A 21,267-nucleotide genomic window follows, 5' to 3' on the forward strand; every position below is an offset into this window, starting at 1 on the left:
TTTATCCTACACAGATAAACACAAATATGTCATAGAATCTATGACATTATCAACTGTAAGATGCATCATTATTGTATGTACAAGGAATAAAAAACCGTCAGACACCAAACAAATAAGATGCACTCTCAATTTCAAAGATGTTAAAAACTCAAAAAAAGTGCTTCCTAGAATTGATAAGATATGCTCTACAGACAACCGCTGTATTTAATAGTTTAATTATAAGTTTGCTTTTTCCTTCAATGGCATCCCATCCCTCTCAAATTACAAAATATGTGTATTTTACAGGAAGAACAATGATAAAACAGAGAAAGAACTCTTTGAGAAAGATTAATTCATGGAAAGTGTCTTTCAATTACAGAGATACTACAGTGGATCCTGGGCTGGTACTGTAATTATAGATGTTATTCAACCAAAAATCCAACAATTATATTCTGGATCCAATACTACCTTTCTCTCTGTTCTTATCAAACATTTCCCCTTTAACTTTAAAAGGGTACAAAAATAATCTGTTTTGACATGTATGCCTTTACATGAGCACATACACAAATAAATGGAATATCCAGCATCTTTTAATTAATGACCATTCACGGATTATATAGCAAGGAACAACTTGCTAAAGAAGAAATATATTTCTTATATAGGAATGTAAGAAAAATAACCCATTCATTAATTTTTTAATTGATCTTCCACACTGCAGATATTAGTAGGAATCCAAGTTAGTGTGTGCATTTTGGCCAAAAAAGAGACGCAGTCATGCCCGGGAAAAAATCATGAATCAAAGTATTCAGGTGTCTAGTAAGAACCCAAACCATTTGTTAACTTACTTAAGACCATGACTAAACTACAGGAATGTAATAAGCATTTGCTGAACCAAGATCTTCTTTAAGAAGCAAAATGTGCAGAAATTATACATATTTGTGAAAATTCATACACCTATTATTAACAGACTATCTTAGTTTTAAAACAGTAAATGATTAGTGCTAAGACAAGTATTTCAAATTTTAACAAGTACTACAAAAAGTACAAAATGGAGAAGCTGTGGCTCAATATACATAGGAAAAAGGCTAAAGAGTATAAATGATTGAAAGTTCAACCTAAGATAATGCAAATTTAGACTGTTTAGTAGAAACATGGTATGAGATACAGCAGGTGAACAGATTTCATCAATTATTACACCACATCTGGAACAATAAAATCAGATCTTAACATGCCATTTTAATTGAAAAATAAAAAGGATTAGGTTGAATTATTTCCAGAAGAGAAGAAAACCAGATGGAGAAAGGTTTTGAAAACAGGTCAGATAAATTCATTCACTCATTCAACAAACACGTACTAAATGCCTACTATGTGCCAGATACTGTCTAAGGGGCCAGGAACCCAGTGCTGAACAAGCCAAATAAAACTCCTGCTTCATCAAGCTAACACACTATGAGGAAAGACAGCTGGACAACCAGATAGACACTGGACTGAATGTTGACTATTCAACTGAATGTTGACTAACCATATGACTATTTGTCATTCATTTAATAATATTTGTGCCTCAGTTTCCGTAGCTGTAAAACCAGATCAAACAAAACACACACACATGTGCATTCTTTTAAAGAAAGCTGAAATAATAAAATCCCTTCCAATGCTAAAATGATATAAAAATAAAAACCACCCTTAGGAGTACAGGAATCAGTTCTACAGAGCTCCAATAAGAGAGAGGGGGGATCAGTAATGGCTGAGAGTGACAGGGACATAAGTCTATGTTGGTTGAAGAAAAACTTTCAAATAGTTCTTTCCAACAAGAAATGTATCTATCTCCAATACACAGGTGGTTATAAAGCCTAGAAACACAGGTATTTTACCTTTTCACAAACTGAACTCCTCGACCACTACTTCTACAGCAAGCTGAAGGCGCTCAGGTTTATCAAAGCCTGAGGCAATGTAAATGAGGACAACCCACTGAACATACCATGTAATACAGTGGTTTTCAACTGGAGTGATTTTGTCCCCCCGAGAATATCTGGAAATGTCTGGAGACATTTTTGGTTTTCATGACTGGTGGGGTGAGGGGTGGAGGTGCTGTTAGCACCAATATCGCACAGGACAGTCCCCTACGACACAGTTATCCATTCCAAAACATCAATTGTGTTGAGGTTAAGAAATCCTGGTGTAACGTATTATCTCTAAACCATTTATTGTGTATATTCACCTGCTTCCAGACTTTAACACCTGTAGTGAGCTCTTCATTTTAAGTTTTCAAGCAAAAGCTACAAGACTGGCATCACTGTGAGGACAATTGCTTTGTCAGTTTAGTTCATCATGCTTCCCTAGAATTAACACTGTGCCTGGAAGCTACTGGGAGCTCACTACTTCCGTATCTGTTGTCTGACTGTTCTTAGCAGGTTTAAGAGAAGTAAGATACACCTTAAAGGTCATCCAAATTCTAAACTGTTTTTATTCTAAAAAATTATTTCATATCAAATTTGCTAATTATTTTTGCTGGTAAAAATATCATCCAGAAAACTGTCTTTTAGCCATAATGTACAAATATATATACATACAAAATTTCATACATATATAAATACATGAATATAAACAACTTAAGAATGATTTTGAAAATCAAATGTATACTGATAATTTCAGAGACTAATTAGAAGTAAAAACTAAATTCTTATCATGGGTGTCCTTGGACCAAAAGAGATCTACTATGGATTTAAGAAATAATTATAAACACTGTAGTATGTAGTTCCTAGAATCAGCTAGTAACTAGGGTTAAAAAGTAAAATAACTTCTAAATGTAGGAAACATTTTCAGGCTATCAATAAAATGCTGTCTTTGTTCAAAAGAATAATTTATCTTCATTTTCTTTCAGTCTTCATGCACAAAATATTAAATCACAGACAGCTGATAAACTGGGTATTAAAGTTAAACTGGGAGTGAATATTAACTTTTCACCAATTTCTAGTATTGGAGGCCATTAGTTTTCTACCAGAATAGATAGAAAACTTAAAACAAAAAGTTAAATAAAGTTATAACTTCCCAGAATATATCCAAAATGAATAAGTAGGTCAGTAAATAATTTTTTAAAATTGCAAATCATTTTCTAAAAATTTTTTAAATGATGTCTAGTTAAATAATATTTAAGTAGCCATTATTGATGTTTACCTTATGCTTGGATTAAAATATCAATTTCTTTAAAAATTAAGTACTTGGTATTACAAAAAGTGAACTAAAAATAAATTTGCATCTTATTTAATAAAACATCATTGTGGCCCTGGCCGGGTGGCTCAGTTGGTTAGAGCATTGTCCCATACACCGAAAGGTTTGATTCTGGTCAGGGTACATACCTGGGTTACGAGTTCAATTCCTGGTCAGGGAGCATAATGGAGGCAATCTATTGTCTGTTTCTCTCTTTCTCTCTCTCTCTCTCGCATCAATGTTTCTCTCTCTCCCCCTTCCTCTCTCTCTAAAAATCAACAGAAACATATCCTTAGGTGAGGATTAAAAAATAAGCACACACATTACTATCATGCTCTTTTGGTTATAATTTTTTTGGCTCAATATTTCTAAAACATATGGCATAGCAAACTTCTCTATTTGAACATCTAAGATTAAAAATCCTCTGCAACAATTACTGACAACTGGATGAGAGTGAACTACAACTACATATTTTACGAAGGGAACTTGGAAAAAGAGAAGCATGCCAGAGAGGAAGCTGTTTAAATTATCTTCTAAGTGTGGAGCGGATAATTTACCAGATAAAACCAGTAGGTAAAAACATGCTACATTTTCATTTGAAATGACATGATGTGACTATGACGGTAACTAAGCACAGAAAAGTCAAGGAAACCAAGGACTTTTCTGAGGTAGTTACAATGGGTCATACTTACAGCCACAGAAGCCCACTGCCATGCAAAACAGTGACTGGTTGGCATCTGATCATGTGAGCGACAGCAGCCAATAAGAACAGAAAATAAGAAGCAGAAGACAAAGCACCACCAATCAATGTCAAGAGTTGCCATGTATAATACTCTTGCTATACATAAATAGCAATATATGACTTCTATGATCCTATAATTAATTGTCTGTTTAAATGGGTTCCACATGAGTTTTAAAATTCCTTATCAAGAGTACCAATTTGTTAGAATACCTAATTTGAAAAGTCAGTTTTATTAAGTTTAAGCACAAACTTCAGTATCAAAGTGCCTATTGTTTTTTAAATGCTCAAAGCATGTTTGCTGGATTCTTTTTATTTTAAATAAAATTTTTAAATTTTATTTCTTATTTTCTATGTGTAATATTCAGCATCCAATGGTAAACTGTGCATTAGTAGGAACATTCACTCTAACCCAGAAGTCAGCTTTTCCTACTCATCCCCAAAAGATGAGCTAATCAAAATATCTTGATTCATAAGGAAAAGTTAATGGAAAAAGTTAAAAAGTTAAATTGGAGTTTTTTTTATTGCTGCTTTGATTTCATCAGTTGTTATTGGCCTATTCGGGTTTTCTGATTCCTCCTGATTCAGTTTTACATGATCTCACTCATATGTGGAATCTAACAAACAAAATAGACTAAGGAACAAAACAGGTCCAGAGACACAGAAGCATGGAACAGACTGAGGAATCTCAGTGGGAAGGTGGGGGTGGGGGAGTGGGTGAGGAGAGATTAATCAAAGAACTTATATGCATATATGTATAACCCATGGACACAAACAGTGTGATGAAGGCCGGGGGGGAGGGGGGGAGGCAGGGTGGCAGGGATCAATGGCAAAAAAGGGGGGAAATCTGTAATACTGTCAACTATAAAGATAATTTTTTTAAAAAAGTGACATTAACAGTATTTTGTGAAAAAGTTTCTCCACGAAAAATAAGTTCAACTCACTGAAATAGTGGGAAGCCAACTCATAAACTAGTATTGCAACAATATTACAGTATAAGACATACCACAATACTTACAGAAAAGGAGGGACACATTTGATTTTCTAAAATAATCAAAACAGCAGGAATGGGATAAAGACATTGAAAATGCAATAGGAAGAAGGTGGGATTCAAAAGTCATGATTAATCTTACAGGTGCCATTCGTATTGCTGGGTGTGCTCCGCAGCCCTGCACTGCTTTATGAAGTGTTTCACCAAACATATTTCGAAGTTCAACTGAGTGACAATATACGGCATCAATCTTAGGCCACCAATCCAATGCAGACTGGACAAAAGAAAGGAAAAGTACAAATTTGCATGAGTTATATGTTCTCGTTATTATTGTAGTTTATGTTTTATCCTTTTGCGAGAAACTTTCTAAGACCATGCAAACACACAGCAGGATTTCCAATATCTTCTAATAATATATTTAATGTGAACCATACATCTATTTTAAAATATGATAATAAAAATGAGACAAATTGTCTGCCTTATGAGCATGAGTATATAGACTATCTCTTCTTACTGATAAGTTAGTGAATTTGAAAAACAGAGTCTTAGAGAGCTAAATCTGCACCCAATCTTCTTCTATAAATTTAATGTTTTACACATTTCAGAAACAAATGCATATAAAGTATTTTCTCAGGTAAGAATGTGATTATCAAAGCTTTAAAAGAGATTAGTGGTTCAACACAATGTTGAAGAAATATGTGGAAAACAATCACTTATATGCCTACAAACAACGATAATTACAACATAAAATTAGTAAATGAGATAAAGCTTTTAGTAAACCCATAATCTTAAACTGATATGAAACGATGGCACAATACATGAAAAGACTAATGATCACCACAAAGACAAACTGATCATAACTAAGTATTTTAAAAGGCCATTATTTTATGTAAATATGTTTATATTTCAGTTTAACCCATTTAGCTTTGATTCTCGTTTTTAATGCCTATTGTATTTGCAAGTGTATCTAAGTTTTATGTTAAAATTAATTAATTGCTATATTATGAAAAATTAAAGTTATGAAAATCACTAAAACTATAAAGTTTGTGTATCAATTAACACAAAAATGACTGGATGAATTTTCACAACATATAGAGAATATGCAAGGAATGGGATGACTTAAAATAAGGCTTCTGCCCTCGCCATTGTGGCTCAGTTGGTTGGAGCACTGTCCCATACACCGAAAGGTTGCAGGTTCGATTTCCGGTCAGGGTGCACACAGAAGGCAACCAATCGATGTTCTCTCTTGTATCGATGTTTCTCTCTCTCTCTCCCTCCCTCCCTCCCTCTCCTTCCCCCATTTCCTCTCTCTAAAATCAATAAGCATATCCTCAGGCAAAGATTAAAAATATTATATATATAGAATATATGTGTGTGTGTGTGTGTGTGTGTGTGTGTGTGTGTGAATGCTTCCAATTTATAATATCCCTGCTATAGAAAACACCTGAAAGAACAATTGAAGTAGTAGGTAATGGGGATTTAATGGCTTCACATCCTATTTACAGGTTCCTTCTTATTCAAAGCTAAGCTAGTTAAACTTTCAACGTTTAATTTCTTCATCCATAATTCTCAGAATATTTTCAGTAGCATCAAGCTATATTACTTTAACCCAAAACTCTGAATTACAACCTCTGTTTACTAGATAGTAAATTACACAACCAATTTACAGTACAGAACCTGAATGCTGAACTGCAGTGAGGAAGGGAAGGGACTCAAAAGCTGTGAGGGAAGAAATACTTTGGGGAATAATATGGTTGTTTCTGCTTTTCCTTCAACTCTTAGTATATTTAAGCTGATTTCTAACAAGTGACTTTTAGTTTGGTTATATAAAGAATTCTTTAAACTTTGGTCAACGTGATCATCTGACTTGTCCACACAATCAGTACAGCATGATTTCCATATATTTACTAATAACAAGGCTTGTATTAATCAGCTTAAAATAAAAAAGGCTGAATAATCACAAAATGCATTGAGATAAGGGTCCTCCTCACTTGACTGATACCATAATATCTTGTCAGAAACTGATTAAAGAGATATGCATCTCTTGTAACATCCTACTTAATTATTACATCTTATTTAAAAATTGAGTTTATCGGGGTGACATTAACAAAACCATACAGGTTGCAAGTATACTATTCACCAAAACATCATCTGCATACTGCAACGTGCACCCAAGCCCAAAGTGCAGTCTCTTTGTCTCCATTTATCCCCCTTTGCCCTCTCCCACCTCCCCGCCTAGGTCCCCTTTCCCTCTGGCTATCTAAATTGTCTGTGTCTATGTGTGTGATATATATATATATATATTTTTTTTCCTTAATCCCTTTACTTTTTCACCCAGCCCTCAACACTCCCCCCATGACTGCTGTCAGTCTGTTCCATGTATCTATGCTTATGTTCTATTTTATTAATTAGTCTGTTTATTAGAGTCCACATGTGAGATCATATGGTATTTGTCTTTCTCTGACTGGCTTATTTCACTTTGCATAATATTCTCCAGGTCCACGCTTGCTGTCGAAAAAGGTAAGATTTCCTTCTTTTTTATGGTCAAGCAGTATTCCATTATGTAAATGTACCAAAGCTTTTTTATCCACTTATCTACTGATGGGCACTTGGGCTGTTTCCGATCTTGGCTATTGTAAATAACACTGCAGTGAACATAGGGCTGCATCTATTCTTCCCAATTAGTGTCATTTGGTAGCTGCTGAAATTGTACTGTACTACCAGGCACACCCTATAAAAACAACTTGATTTTAACTTAAAGATTTGGTGATTTTCATAATTGCTACTTTTCATATTATAAATTCATTTTAAAGTAAAAGTTAAAGATTCACTTTCAAATAAAATAGGCACTAAAAACTAGATATCATGTAGTTGGTAAAAAATTTTTGTGTTTTGAGCAGTTACTAAGTATGTTGACATTCTTTTTTTTCTTTGAAAACACTAAGTTTATTGCCAAACAAATGGCATTACTTTCACAATCTGATTAAACTATGTGGCAATTCCCCAAGAGATAATTTAAATAAATTTTCTAATGTCTTGAAAATAATTTCTTCAACCAAAACCTCTTAGTTGAAAGAGACCATCTCATTCTCAATATGTGAACTATCCATAGTAAACTATAATAAATTGCCACACATAAAAAATCAGAATACTAGGTACTACACCAGCTATAGCATATTTCACTGATGACTAAGACGTCTGGTTCATATATACGCATATTATGTCTTTAATTTCCCAGTTATAATAACATATCCAATTTTTGCCTACAAAAGCCTAAAAACAGTAAGAACTTAACATAGATTTTGAAACTACAATTCATCTCTTATGACATGCCATAATAAAAAAGGTGAAAGTACGATGAGTACCATTTTTGAAACTGATGAAAGCTTACATTATAATAAAATTCAAATAGTGAATAGACTTTCAGATTTCTTAAGAAGAAACAGTGGAATATTTCAGACCTAAACACTGTACTTATGAACTGAGTATGAACATGTTTCACGGAAGCAAAAACAAAACTGCACATACCATTACTACTTCTAAATAAACTCTCAAAAACACATAAGCAAAACTTTTATTTTATTTGAGAAAGTGGTAATTTTTTTTTAAAAATCTATAAATTGGCTAAAGAACCATGTGTGAAGAAGAAAACTTATGAAGTGTATTGAACCATCAATCATTTAAAAGGAAATCTTACACTAAAATGAATTTAAGATTAGGAGTCCAAATGTCTTAAGAAAAATTTCATGTGATGTCAAGACAAAGTATTTTTATAATACCTGTCTTCAATGAGATTCTGTAATAATCAATTCCATAAATGTACCTATTTACTTAATAAACAGTCCTTTTCAGTCAGAAAGTACTTAAGACTCAGTATCTATTAGCCTCACACCAAAGAGGGGGGAAACCTCAACAAGAAATAATTTATCAATCTATAAAGTATCCTTATCAAAGGTATAACTCTAAAAGATATTTTAAAGACTCAAATTTATACTCCTTTCAAGCTATTCACCTCAAGGTTACTGATGCTTAGTATTTTAAAACTTAGTCAATACAGATTTTTCTTTATAAAAATAGATTTCATATTGATGTGACTTCTGATACAGACACACTCCACCTTCACACATGCAGCACTCGTCAGAGGAGAGGGGGATGCACAACCACTTGACCGTATACACTGAGGCATGCAGGAAGTACACTCCAGGCATGCTGTAAACCCACAACGGAGCAGCTCAGCCACTTACAGCAGTGCCAAGTCCATGCTTGAAAGTGCTCTATATAGTCAATTGTAGACAAAAATATTTTACAATTAAAGTAACTAGCCACAAAGTATCAAAAAAGTATATACTTGGGTTTATTAAATACAAGTTTTAAGCATTTATGTAAAGCCATCCACTCTAGTAAATGGAATGTTTTTAGTATTATAAGCCTAAGGGGGGAAAAGGAAATAATATTTTATTTTTGAATTACACATAAACTTGAGGGGTGAGATCATTTTTTTTAATGGCCTTGAAAGTAAACCTTGAGGGTACAATGTACTACCTCATTACATTGATAAAAGCAAAAAATTTTAAGTTTTTAATACAAACATACCTTATCTGCAATCAGATTCGTTAAGCTTTTCCTTTTGGAACAAACTGTATTTGATGTTACTTCTACTTATAATTTAACTCACTGATACTCAACTGAGGGAGGAATCACTGCCTCAGGCAATTTTAGTTGTTCATAATGTCTGGGTGTGGGGAGAGGGAAGTGGCACAAACGGAAGGGATGCTAAACATCCTGCAACACACAAACCAGTCCTGCACCACAAAGAACTATCCTGCCCAAAATGCTACCAGCATGCTACTGAGAAAAATTTAATGTGTCACTAAAAAGCTTTATTAACAGTTATTTTTCTCCTGCAGAAATGGATAAAAGATGATATGGGTAGACTTTTAATTCAACACATCCAAGGTAAATGAAGATGGGGAGGTGTTTTTAACTCACCAAAGACACACTCTTAAAATGGAATTTGATAATAAAGAGAACAAATACACCTAAATCATTAATGATTAAAGTCTTTTTTAAGGGAGGAAAATGGGAAAAGTTAACCAACTTATGTAAGTGTGAGGATCTATAAATGGGGTAAAAGTAGAGCTATGGTAAGTAACACTTGAGAACCTTCGAAAGATGACTGTTCATAATCAGAACAGAATTTTTTAAATCAATGGTTCAAATCTGATAAGGTTTCAATATCTTTCTATTGAATGTTCTCATATCATAGTTGAAGGTTTTATAAGTACTTTTTAATGAGTTTGCTTATTTTGTCTGATATGGTTTTGTAACATGTGAACAACTCTATTTAAGTATGTTAATATCTCCTTTGTTTAAGGAAGACTACAAGTACAATCAAATATGGTCTCACCATCTTTTAAATGTGCCGTACTGGGCTACAACATAAATTAACTACTACTTTTAACTTAAATGGTAAGGTGACAAGTGAGAACATATCACATGCTGGGGGAAAACTAAAAATATTAAAATAGTATGTGACAAGTTTTGGGATGAAAATGTTAAGTTATATATTTTTCAGTGGAACTATTCTCAAGGACTTCGGATCCAAATAAAATGTTTTAGTTTCAATCTTTCCAAAGGATCCTATTAACTCCACCTTCCTCAATAAGGGCCCTCAGGTCAAGACTGAATATGAAAAATACAATTGTATATAAGTTACTAGCTATAAATAACCACCTGTGAGAAACCTTTCTATATCATACATATAAATTCAGAACCTTCTGTAAATGAAGAGTATCTTTCTTAAAAAGAAATTTTTTAAAAAAGAAAAAAAAAAATTTTAAGTAATTTAGCAATACCTTTTGGACTTACATTGGTGATGATTCGATGGAGTGAATTTACCAGCACATAGTGAAATGTAGAAGGGGAATTCTGAGCCAGGCAGATCTACAGAGGAGAACAAAACAGGAGCTTATTTCCGTGAGAAAAATATTCAGTAACATAAATGAGGACAAAAGGAAAAACGAAAAGAAAGTTTTAAAAAACAGAATAAAGTTTTAGGGTCTTGAAGTTAACACTGATATATAATATTGAGCAATACCAATAGAAGTATAATCTATTCATCTTTCTAGTCTTTTCACATTTATAAAGGATCAACAGCATCAGTAAATATAACTGGATAAAAACCAATGCTCTCACCTTAAAGTGTTGGTTGTTGTGAGGGCTTATACGAAAGCAAGAAACAAGGCAGTCAATCATCAGATCCACATCTGCAGGCTGGCTGCCTCTTGAGAATGGTTTACTTGGATTAAAGAGCAGGTTCTATGAAAATCCCAATAGAAAACAAAAGCCTTTAAACAGTCATGCAGTATTCCTCTTACTAATATTTAGTAATATCAACACATCACCCACATAAATGGCAGTAGCATTCAGTTGCCAGAAGCAGCACAAAGCACTAACATCGTGGTTCATCAGTCTGATAAAATTCTTACAACATCATATACAATTTCTTTCAGGTCCTAATTTATATATTATTTTAAAACCAAGTAAGAATACTTATGCTAATTTAAGAAATCTGATTGTGTGTTTTTTTTCATATTCTACACCACTTTATTTAGTCTGCGGAACAAGTAACAACAACAGCAGGTCATATAAACTCATTATCAAAGAAGACTCAGAACTTTAGTGTTAGCAATGATCTCTGACACTGATTTAGTTTAATACTTATACTTGAAGTTTACTTCCCATTTAATTTTTTTAAAAGAAATAATAAGCATGTTACCTTAAGATCAACCACCATGGACTGAACTAGTAGGAAAATGACAGAGTTATCTTCCCAATTGATGTAGGTACTTGCTTTACACAGCTTGACACAGGCAACTGCGGCACTTTCAGTCAGCTGCCTGCTTCCTCCGTGGCCCGCAAGTGCTTTTCGTAGACTGTCCAGAAACAACTTCTACAGAATTCAAATGCAGCAAAAATATATGAAGTTTCTCCGATTTCAGATTTATCTAATACAGTAGCAAATTATCAGCCTCTAAAAACTGTCTTCTAAAAATTCATAATTTGATATCTTAATTAAAGGAGTTGTCTTTTAAATATTCCTCAAGGCCAAAAACACAGAATCTGTTCTTCACGTTCTTTGTTGAATTATTAAAGAAACATAAGAAACAGTCCTTCCAAAACAAGGTAGTTGACGTCTCAATCCTGAATTCAGCTGATCATGTTCTCTTTTTTTATAGTATCTTTAATTTTTAAATGTTATATTGTCTTGGTTATGGTCTATGTCAAACTGTTCATCCTTACCTACAACTCCAGGCTACATTCAACCTTGAGTCTTCTAACTAAGAATATACCTAAGGCTGACTTACTGCTCTAAATTCTGCTCCTCAAAAGAAGTTATCCCTTCTTGTGATCTCTAGCCCTCTTTGCACTAACAAATTTCTCCCTTTTGCTTTTCTCCTAAATGAAACTGCATATCTCCACTTACATGTGTTCTCAAATATAACATGTCAGGAGCTAAGCTCATTAAACAACAGAATATACTTTCTTCTCAAGTACACGTGGAACAACCTCCAGGACAGGCCATATGTTAGGCAACAAAACAAGTCTTAATAAATTTTAAAAGACTGAAATCATACAAAATATCTTAATATCTTTTTTGATCACAATGAAATGAAACTAGAAATCCCAACAGCAGAAAGAAAACTAGAAAATTCATAAATGACTGAAAATTAAACACCATTAGTTAAAGGGGAAAAAATCACAAAGGAAATTAGAAAATAGCTTAAGACAAATCAAAGTGAAAACACAATATACTATAAAACTTACGGGATACAAAGATAGCAGTGCTAAGAATTTATAGTTGGAAACTCTCACATTTAACAGGACGAAAGCTCTCAAATCAATAACTTAGCTATATACCTTAAAGAACTAGAAAAAGAGCAAAAGAAAACCAAAGCTAGCAAAAGGAAGAAAATAATACAGATTAAGAGCAAAGATAAATAAAAGAGGGAATAGAAAATAGGAGGGAGATATCAACCACCACTCTATATATGTATGTACATTTTTATATGAATGTTCGTATAAACAAGTAGATATGAATGGAAGAATACATATCAACCATTAACACTGGTTAGCTCATAAGGAATGCAACCACAGAAGAGTGAGAATACATAAAAAATAAATAATACTGTTTAAAATCCAGAAAGACTTAAAAATCTAAACTTTGTAACCTAGAAAAGTACTAGAAAAAAATATAAAAGTCTATTCCAAAAATCTGGGGAAGGTTACATATTATATGATTCTATTTACATAAAATGGCCAGAACAGGCAAATCCATAGAGAAAGAACCTAGATCCGTGGTTGCCAGAGGCTGGGGTGAAGTAGGACTACAGAGTAACTTGCTAGTGGGTAGGAGGTTTCCCTTTGGGGTGACGAAAATGTTCTGAAATTAGATATGGTGATCGTTGCATGACTTTGTGACTATGCTAAAAATCACTGACTTGTCCAATTTAAAAGGGTAAATTTTATGGGATGTAAATTGTATCTCAATAAAACGAATAAATAAAATCTTCAGGAGAAGTCTGACCAAAAAAGCTAGGAGACCAAAAAAAAGAAAAAGTGCAAGATTGAGTTGACTACATACACATTTTAAATATTTAAATAGCAAAAACAAAACAAAAACCCACAAAGTTTACAAAAAGAAACCAAGTAAAAATTGTACATGCACACCCTACAAATCAACAGAAGACAAACAATTCAATGGAAAATGAGAAATTCATAGAAAACAACGCAAATGACCAATAAGCATTTGGAAAAATATAGTTGTAATTATTAAAATATAATTTCACTTAAGTACTACTAAATGTATATTAGCTTTACCTATGCCTATTTTCCCAATAAACAAACAAAAAAATTTTACTATTTTGAAGGGCTCCGAAACAATCTAACATGAAAAATGGTGTCCTCACAACGGGAAAGTTGGGATATAGACTTAAATGGAGTACCACAGCATCACAGATACTCAAGGGTTATAAAGCTCATTTATTTACCCAACAATGTATAAATTCTCTGTCCAATATTTCTATAAAGTACTGAATCATTCAGCTGATTCTGAACATCACCTAAGACAAGTCATGCAGGAGCCTATTTCACGTTTAGTCAGCTAAGAGTATTTCTCCCAAAATGGAAAAAGAAAAAAAAAAACGTATTAGCAAAACAAACTGCATAAATTCAAATAAAACAATAAGATTAATACCCATGTCTTATTCTTTAAAGATTATAGTGACCCTTAGAATTACCAGTTGTTACAGTGCCAATTTCACTATAGATGGCATATGTGGTATCCTGCCTTCCTAATAAAATGCTGTGAAAACTATTTTAAAGTACCTAAAGTGAGTTACTAGATGATTTCATTAGCACCAAGTAAATACATACCTAAGTATATGCAAATATACTACAAAAGTGACTAGTCCTGGTAGGGCAACCCTTGCAGTGACTACAAGAGAAACTATGCTTACCACTGAGAGAAGTATCATTTAGTCCCTGGTAAAAGAATGAAACTAGGGATTATTTTAAATCTTTAGTTAATGAGTGGTATCACTTATTTTCCCTCCAAATAAATTTATGTACAGGTATGTCTCTGCTAAGGCCAGTGAACACAGAGACCTAAAATGATTACAATTAGAAATGGTCCCCTGAAATACTGTGCTTACAAAATGCTAAGCCTGCAGTAATACACACCTTGAGTAAAATATACTGCTTCACATGTGGACATACGGAAATAATTTTGCCCCCCTCACCTTATTCATGTTGTTTTCATCAACCACTTCCCTGGATATATCCTGGATTATTTCTGGACACAAGATAAGAAGAATGATTTGTAGTGGCCAAACTGCTGCTTTACGTTTGGTGCTTTCAGCAAAACCATCCACCAAGTCAAACAGTTTTTCTGCACACTCTATGTGAAAGATATAAATATCAAATGATTTTATTAAATGAGAAGAAAATCTCTGGCATTAAATTAAAAACTGGCGTTATCCAAAAGTCCAAAGGCCACATTTTTACAATATAAACTTGGAAGTTCACTTAAATAATTAAACAAATTCATTCAGGTAAGCAGACAAGCAATGTTATAATGTCTACGTATTAGAAGAGCTATCTTGATCCATTCTAGAAAAATCCACAGTTTAGAATGGCCAAACTTGTGTTGTCTCAATGTGCAAGGTCTGAAGTGAAGTCTGATGTACCCAAGAAACAAAGGCTGGACAGCTTCAGGAACCTGTATTCTCTGCCTACCAGCTGCGTCTGGAGAATTCTAGGTAAGGATACCTCTACTTTATACACATCTCTCTAAATACAAAATAAAGTCTCGAGCACAATAAAGTATTTTTCTACAATAAAGTGCCATCGAATATCCCATTCACAACTCTAATTAAAAATTAGAGCTTCATTTCAAATGTATTTATCTATTTGCTCAAGGAAAAGGAAAAGGGTTGAAGGTAATTTAGAAATATAAGAGAAAAATAGTATTTCCTATTTGATCAGTTGACGAGATGTAAAAGCACCTTAATAACAAAAAAATAACTAGAAAAGTGATAGGTTTTTACCTCATAAGTAAGAGTTTAAAAGACAAAAAACCCAATCTTATCCTTACCAGCCATATCAGTCTGTGGAATCTGGTACAGCTTTGTAAATTCATCTGGATAATTTTCTACCCAGTTCCAAAACGCCTACAAATAATAAAACATATGCTTTTATATGAAAGCAGGGATATTTTCTCAACATAGTAAATAAAATGTCACACAGCTCCAATTATGTCACAAACTTCTAATTTCCTTCATTAAAATATTACAATGCATCTTCCTAAAATTTAATGTAAAATTATTATTTAAGCCGTGACTTTTTTATTCAAAATCATAAACTCAGCAACATTTATAGCTAAAACTTAACAAAATGTTAATGCCAAAGAGGTTATGACTTACTTTTTCCAGGCTATTTATAACTGCTAACTGTGCAATCTTCTTTAGGGCTTTAAATTTAAATGCTGTTTCTGGGGAGGAAAAAATTTTTTAATTAACTCTAGATTAATTAGTTAAAACAAATACAGTTCAGAGCTACTAGTAAAAAACAAAACAAACAAAACCTTTTGTTCCACTATTATTTGGAAGGAATGTAAAGACAAAGATAATTAATATAAACCAAAAACTCACTGGCTATGTCCACTAAAAACAAACCTCAACACAAAGTATACATGGCCGGCCACGATGTGGAGTGGCCAGCAATGAAGCCGCCTAGTTCACTGCAAACAAGTGAGTTTGACTCATCAGAGGAAGAGTCTATTGAAGAGGAACAGACTCCAATTCAGATATCATTGCTACCCTGTCACGAGTGAATTGTTCTCAGTTTCTTGGTTTATGTGCTCTTCCAGGTTTGTAAATTTAAAGATATTAGAAGAAATATCCAAAAAGATAACAGAAGAACTAAAGAGCTACAGTATTCCAGCCATATCGTTTTCTGCACCAGAAGGGAACTGTCACAATATAGAGTCCCAAACCTTTTGGACCTCTACCAGCAGCATGGCATTATCACTCATCATCATCCAATCCCAGATGGAGGGACTTCATGGCCAGCTGCTGTGAAATAATGGAGGAGCTTGCAATCTGCCTTAAGAATAACTGAAAAGCCTTAATACACTGTTATGGAGGAGTTAGGAGATCCTGTCTTGTAGCCATCTGCTTGTCTCCTACTATATCTGTCTGACAGTATTATCACAGCAAGCCACAGAGAGCCTGAGTGACCTAAGAGGATCTGGAGCAATACAGACCATAAAGCAATATAATTATCTTCATGAGTTCCGGGACAAACCACCTATACACCTATCATCAATAGGTTCACTATCAAGATCTGTATCTAGGAAAAAAAGAATTGTATGGTTTTCAAACGTTCAAAAATTATTTAACTGTAAGTTCAACAATTATTGTCCATTTTGCAGGGACATTTGCATTATAAAATTCACTTTGATTTTCTAGCTCAACACAACTAGTACATTCAAAATACTGGTTTTTCACCCACAGTGATTAATTTCAAATATATCATACATTTACACTTACCCTTCAGGAGTCGTTTTAGTTTTGCACAATCCACATTGATATACTGTAACAATTCTATATCATGAACATCAACATTGTCCTCTGAACAAACGGTCAATTCCTGTAACCTGGAAAGTAAAAACCAAAAGTAATTATCAATGTAAATCTTAGGAATAGTGAAAAATTCTGAATTCAACAGATTTCTGTCACCCCAAAAAATGAGAATAAATATTTCTTATGAAAATCTAAAGAAAGGTAATTTAGGGGATATGATAAAAGAAATGATGATAATCCAGTAAACTCCATTATGTTTATCAAATCACTATGTTGTATACAAAATTTTTTTTAAATCACAAAATGCTGGTAACTACTGAAACACCGTGAGAGATACATGGGTGTTTAAAATACTCTTCTCTCTGCTATGTGTATTTTAAATTTTGTTCTATAATAAAAAGTTTTTTAAATTGAAACTTCAAATTATAAGTAAAATAAACATAAATATTAACATCTATTTGCATAAACTAGACAGACTTCAGAAACATGAGTGGTATAGTAAATCCCCCCTTATCAGCGGTTTCACTTTCTGGGGTTTCAGTTATCCAAGTCCAAAAATATTAAATGAAAATTCCAGAAATAAACAATTCATAAGTTTTAAATTGCATGATGTTCTGTGAAGCATAATGAAATCTCATGCCATGTGCTCTGTCCCGTCTGCTTTGTGCCATCTTTGAAAACTCTAGAAATTTTCTAGTCACCAAAGGCTTTGTTTTATAGGATTTTGCTGCATTGGCAAATGTAAAAATAGACAACTTTTGTGTATTTCCTGAATCTAGTTCACTGTTTCCAGAATAGAAGTATCTCCAGAATAAGCCAGTATCTTTAGCTTTCAGGGGACAGAATGCTCAGTAATGGGATCTATGAAAAAATGTGTTTCAGACAACTGCATTTGCTATTTCATTTAGCTTGTGCCAGAAATAGAAACTGATGACCACTCACCTAAAATATTATGATGGTTTAATTAAAACGGAGTTATCTTATGTCATTCCTGTCATAGCATTAGGTGACTTAAAATATGCAAGTATCTAGAATGGCAGTTTTTTCTGAAGATTGATTTTGTATCTTATATACAATAGATGAATCAACATTATGAAAATGTGTTGTATTTGACTGTTCTACCTGTGAACTGACGTTTCTCTTTTAGGATTAACATTAGCTAGCTTTTGATATTTCTGTCCTTTGCTTTAGTACTATACATTTTAAATATCTTTCTGCTGCTCAGTTCACCTGGTCTTTCTAGATGTCTTAGTGATGGGGTTTCCACTTCATTTCTTCTGCTCAAACTACTCTTTACTTGACTTCTCTGCTTCAGAAATGATGTTTAAACTTCACAAAACACCCCCTTCCTTATAGAAATAACTGATTATAAAAGGAGTTAAACTCTTCTTCCATTTTTGACAACCACAAGAATCAGCTTTTCAAATTTATTTGTGTTTCCTGAGGAGTCACATTCCATACCTCTGGGCTCTTTGCATCAGCTGTGGAATTTTTAGCATGTTACTCAGTATTGAGGACCTTCTCCTTTCCAGTGTGATGAACTGCTAAGCTGATGCCAGGATGATATGAAAAGCTTTCATGTAAGTGCGTAATGTTAACATTAGCTATGCATCTGTAGGCTAACGCGAATGAAAGAACTTGAAAAAGAAGAAATAGGATTGATTTCGTTTTTAGCAACTGAAGGTTTAATGTGATGATTAATGTCAGTTTTAAACTAAAATGGTTACAATTTAATATTATAAATAAGATCATGCAGTATTTGTGCTTTTCACCATATCTCTCTCTGCAGATATAAAAACTAGTAATTCCATCCTACTGCTTACATTTTTATATTAATTAAAATAATGAGTATGCCTCATTAGAAAGCACAATTCAATAGATTAGCAATACCATCTTTTGAAAAACTGACATCTGTGGTTGTTAGTGCAAAAAGGAAGAAAACATTAACCTCTTTTATTTAGGTTTAAGTGAATTTTTACATCAGTGCAAAAGACCTGTATTTTTGCTGTTTTATTAACAGCTCACGTTTGGACAGACTAAAAAACATTGTATCCTTTTGATCATTTTCTACCTTCAATGTAAGATGATTTCGAATAGTAAGGTAGGTCTAGTAGCCACCTAAACAAAGAAGGGGTTTTGTTTTGTTTTTTGTTTTTTATAATTTTTGCCTTCCTACTCCCTCGGTGTTTATTACCTTGCTGCTTCAACCAGTGTATCATTCCTCAGAATATGAAATGCTATCACTCAAAGGACTTTATAAAGACACTGTATACTGTACAAACATTACCAAACATTATCAATCATATTGCACCATTAAATACAATTTTAATTTTCTTTGCACCAGGAATTCTGATGAGCAGTTAAAGAATATTAATGCCTAGCGTCATGATGATAGAAATGCCATTTTTTCATTTCTGCATATTTTTCACTGCATATTTTTGAAGTTAGCCAATTCCCCCAAAATACCACAGCACAAATTCTCAAATTATGATGCATGTTCTCATTCACACCTATTGAAAAACTACAGGAGAATAAACAAATCTGGATGATAGAAGTCCACTGTTCATACAACACAGGCAAGTCTAAAGACACAGGTACCAACAGCAAAGAGGATTATTTTCTCTATTCAGTATTATTCTTTGACTCACTGAATCACTAAGTGATTCATGCTACACTTCCTACTGGGTCATAATTAAGGGTCCATTTGACGCCCCTTGCATGAAAAAGGCAAATCATATGCCTGAAAGCAAGTTATTGGCTACTGTCAGTTGCAATTCTATTCCATTTAGCACCATCTATACCAATTCCTCTATTTGCAGGATATCACAACTGGTGATCACATGACGACTTTTAATCATCAATAAAAGCTTAAATTATACTTATCATACAATTTTAAAGCACAGCAGTACATATTACAAAAGAAATGTCATCAAAATGTGGCTAAAACAGAAGTAGAGGGAAGCAGCAAACCTGGTATAATAAAACTAACAGACTCTGAAGCCAGTCTGTCTTAGAAATTTTGGGTCTTCCATTTTGGCAAATGGCCTTGATAACTTCAAGTATTAGTGTGCTTACCTGTAAAATGGGGGAAGTATCACGCACATTTCAAAGATACTGAGGATAGAACAACGCAGCATATACTGTAAATGCTCAACAAATAGGGAGTTTTTGCAGTTTGTATACTTAAAACACAGTCCACTTTCTGGAGATTTCTGCTTGGCAATTATTCACTTCCTTGTGCTTCCATATTTCTGGGATTTTTTGTTTTTGGGGTTTGTTTTATAGCTGAGGATCTTGTGATAAAGAGCAGAGCTGTGAGATCATTAGAATTCTGACTGCTCTTATCAATTATTCTACATAGTTGGTTAAATTCATTTAAAGAAATAATATGTTTAAAAGCCAAAAATTCATACCTAGTGTTTAAAACAAAAAAATCTGGTCATGGGTGATATTTCCTAAAATTCAGACTTTCGATTTTATAATAGAACTCATTTAATTGTATATACCACTATCACAATAATAAAAATTTCAAAGACATCAATGCATAAAATTTCTACAAAAACCCAGGTCAAACTCATTTCTGTCCATTTTTAATTTTTGTGTAGACTAAAGAAAAACTTCTAAAAGGTATATTACTTACAACAGTCCTATGTAGATTTACACACTAACCTGGTAGAAATGCGACTAAAGACTGCATTGAAGTTATTGCAGCTGAGAGAAAATAAAACCCCAGAGGCAGAATTCCGCAGTTCAGCTGCATGTTGGTTTCCTTCACGACAGGTGTGAAGAAAATGGCAGATTTCTGGCAGCAACTGTTTGACCAGCATTGTTTCATCTAATCTCATTGTGTCCTTTGGTTGCTAAAATAGAAATAATCACATAATTCTAAAACTTCCTTAAATTTACAAGTAAACATTTTCTATTATGAAAATTTTCAAATACATGTAAGAGTTGAAATCGAATAATGAGCACCCATATATACACTCACTACCTAGATTCAGTAACTGTTAATATTTTGTCATGCTTGCTGTATCTACAGCTAGTCTAATAAAGAGGATGGTTCCATCCTTGGCCTCTTAATCACAATAAAAGTCCAGTCCCCCATCCATTTTCCTTAGGCCCCCATACCCGCTCCTGCCTGTTCACTGAATCCCTACATAAGCCCTCCCCTCTGGGGAATTCCCAGTTTATTTTGAGTTCTAAATAAA

General features: G+C 33.4%; 1 protein-coding gene and 1 pseudogene across 5 annotated transcripts in view; one reads left to right on the plus strand and one right to left on the minus strand.

Moving 5' to 3' along the window:
- The window catches only part of NF1 (neurofibromin 1), a 191,453-nt gene that overhangs the window by 127,377 nt on the left and 42,809 nt on the right, over nucleotides 1-21,267 (minus strand). For all 4 annotated transcript variants that reach the window (XM_081161369.1, XM_081161370.1, XM_081161368.1 and 1 more), the window contains exons 4-12: nucleotides 20,729-20,919; nucleotides 17,027-17,133; nucleotides 15,899-15,966; nucleotides 15,571-15,646; nucleotides 14,717-14,874; nucleotides 11,695-11,868; nucleotides 11,112-11,234; nucleotides 10,785-10,859; nucleotides 5,059-5,190 (exon numbers count right to left, since the gene is read on the minus strand). In XM_081161369.1, the coding sequence (XP_081017495.1) occupies nucleotides 5,059-5,190; nucleotides 10,785-10,859; nucleotides 11,112-11,234; nucleotides 11,695-11,868; nucleotides 14,717-14,874; nucleotides 15,571-15,646; nucleotides 15,899-15,966; nucleotides 17,027-17,133; nucleotides 20,729-20,919 (1,104 nt within the window). The remainder of the gene's footprint in view (nucleotides 1-5,058; nucleotides 5,191-10,784; nucleotides 10,860-11,111; nucleotides 11,235-11,694; nucleotides 11,869-14,716; nucleotides 14,875-15,570; nucleotides 15,647-15,898; nucleotides 15,967-17,026; nucleotides 17,134-20,728; nucleotides 20,920-21,267) is intronic.
- On the plus strand, nucleotides 16,198-16,993 carry LOC308568741 (cyclin-dependent kinase inhibitor 3 pseudogene; annotated as a pseudogene). The gene is made up of 3 exons: nucleotides 16,198-16,225; nucleotides 16,345-16,843; nucleotides 16,946-16,993. The product of its transcript is annotated as a cyclin-dependent kinase inhibitor 3 pseudogene (transcript).

This window comes from Miniopterus schreibersii, assembly GCF_964146895.1.
Source record: "Miniopterus schreibersii genome assembly, chromosome: 16".
NCBI lineage: Eukaryota > Metazoa > Chordata > Mammalia > Chiroptera > Miniopteridae > Miniopterus > Miniopterus schreibersii.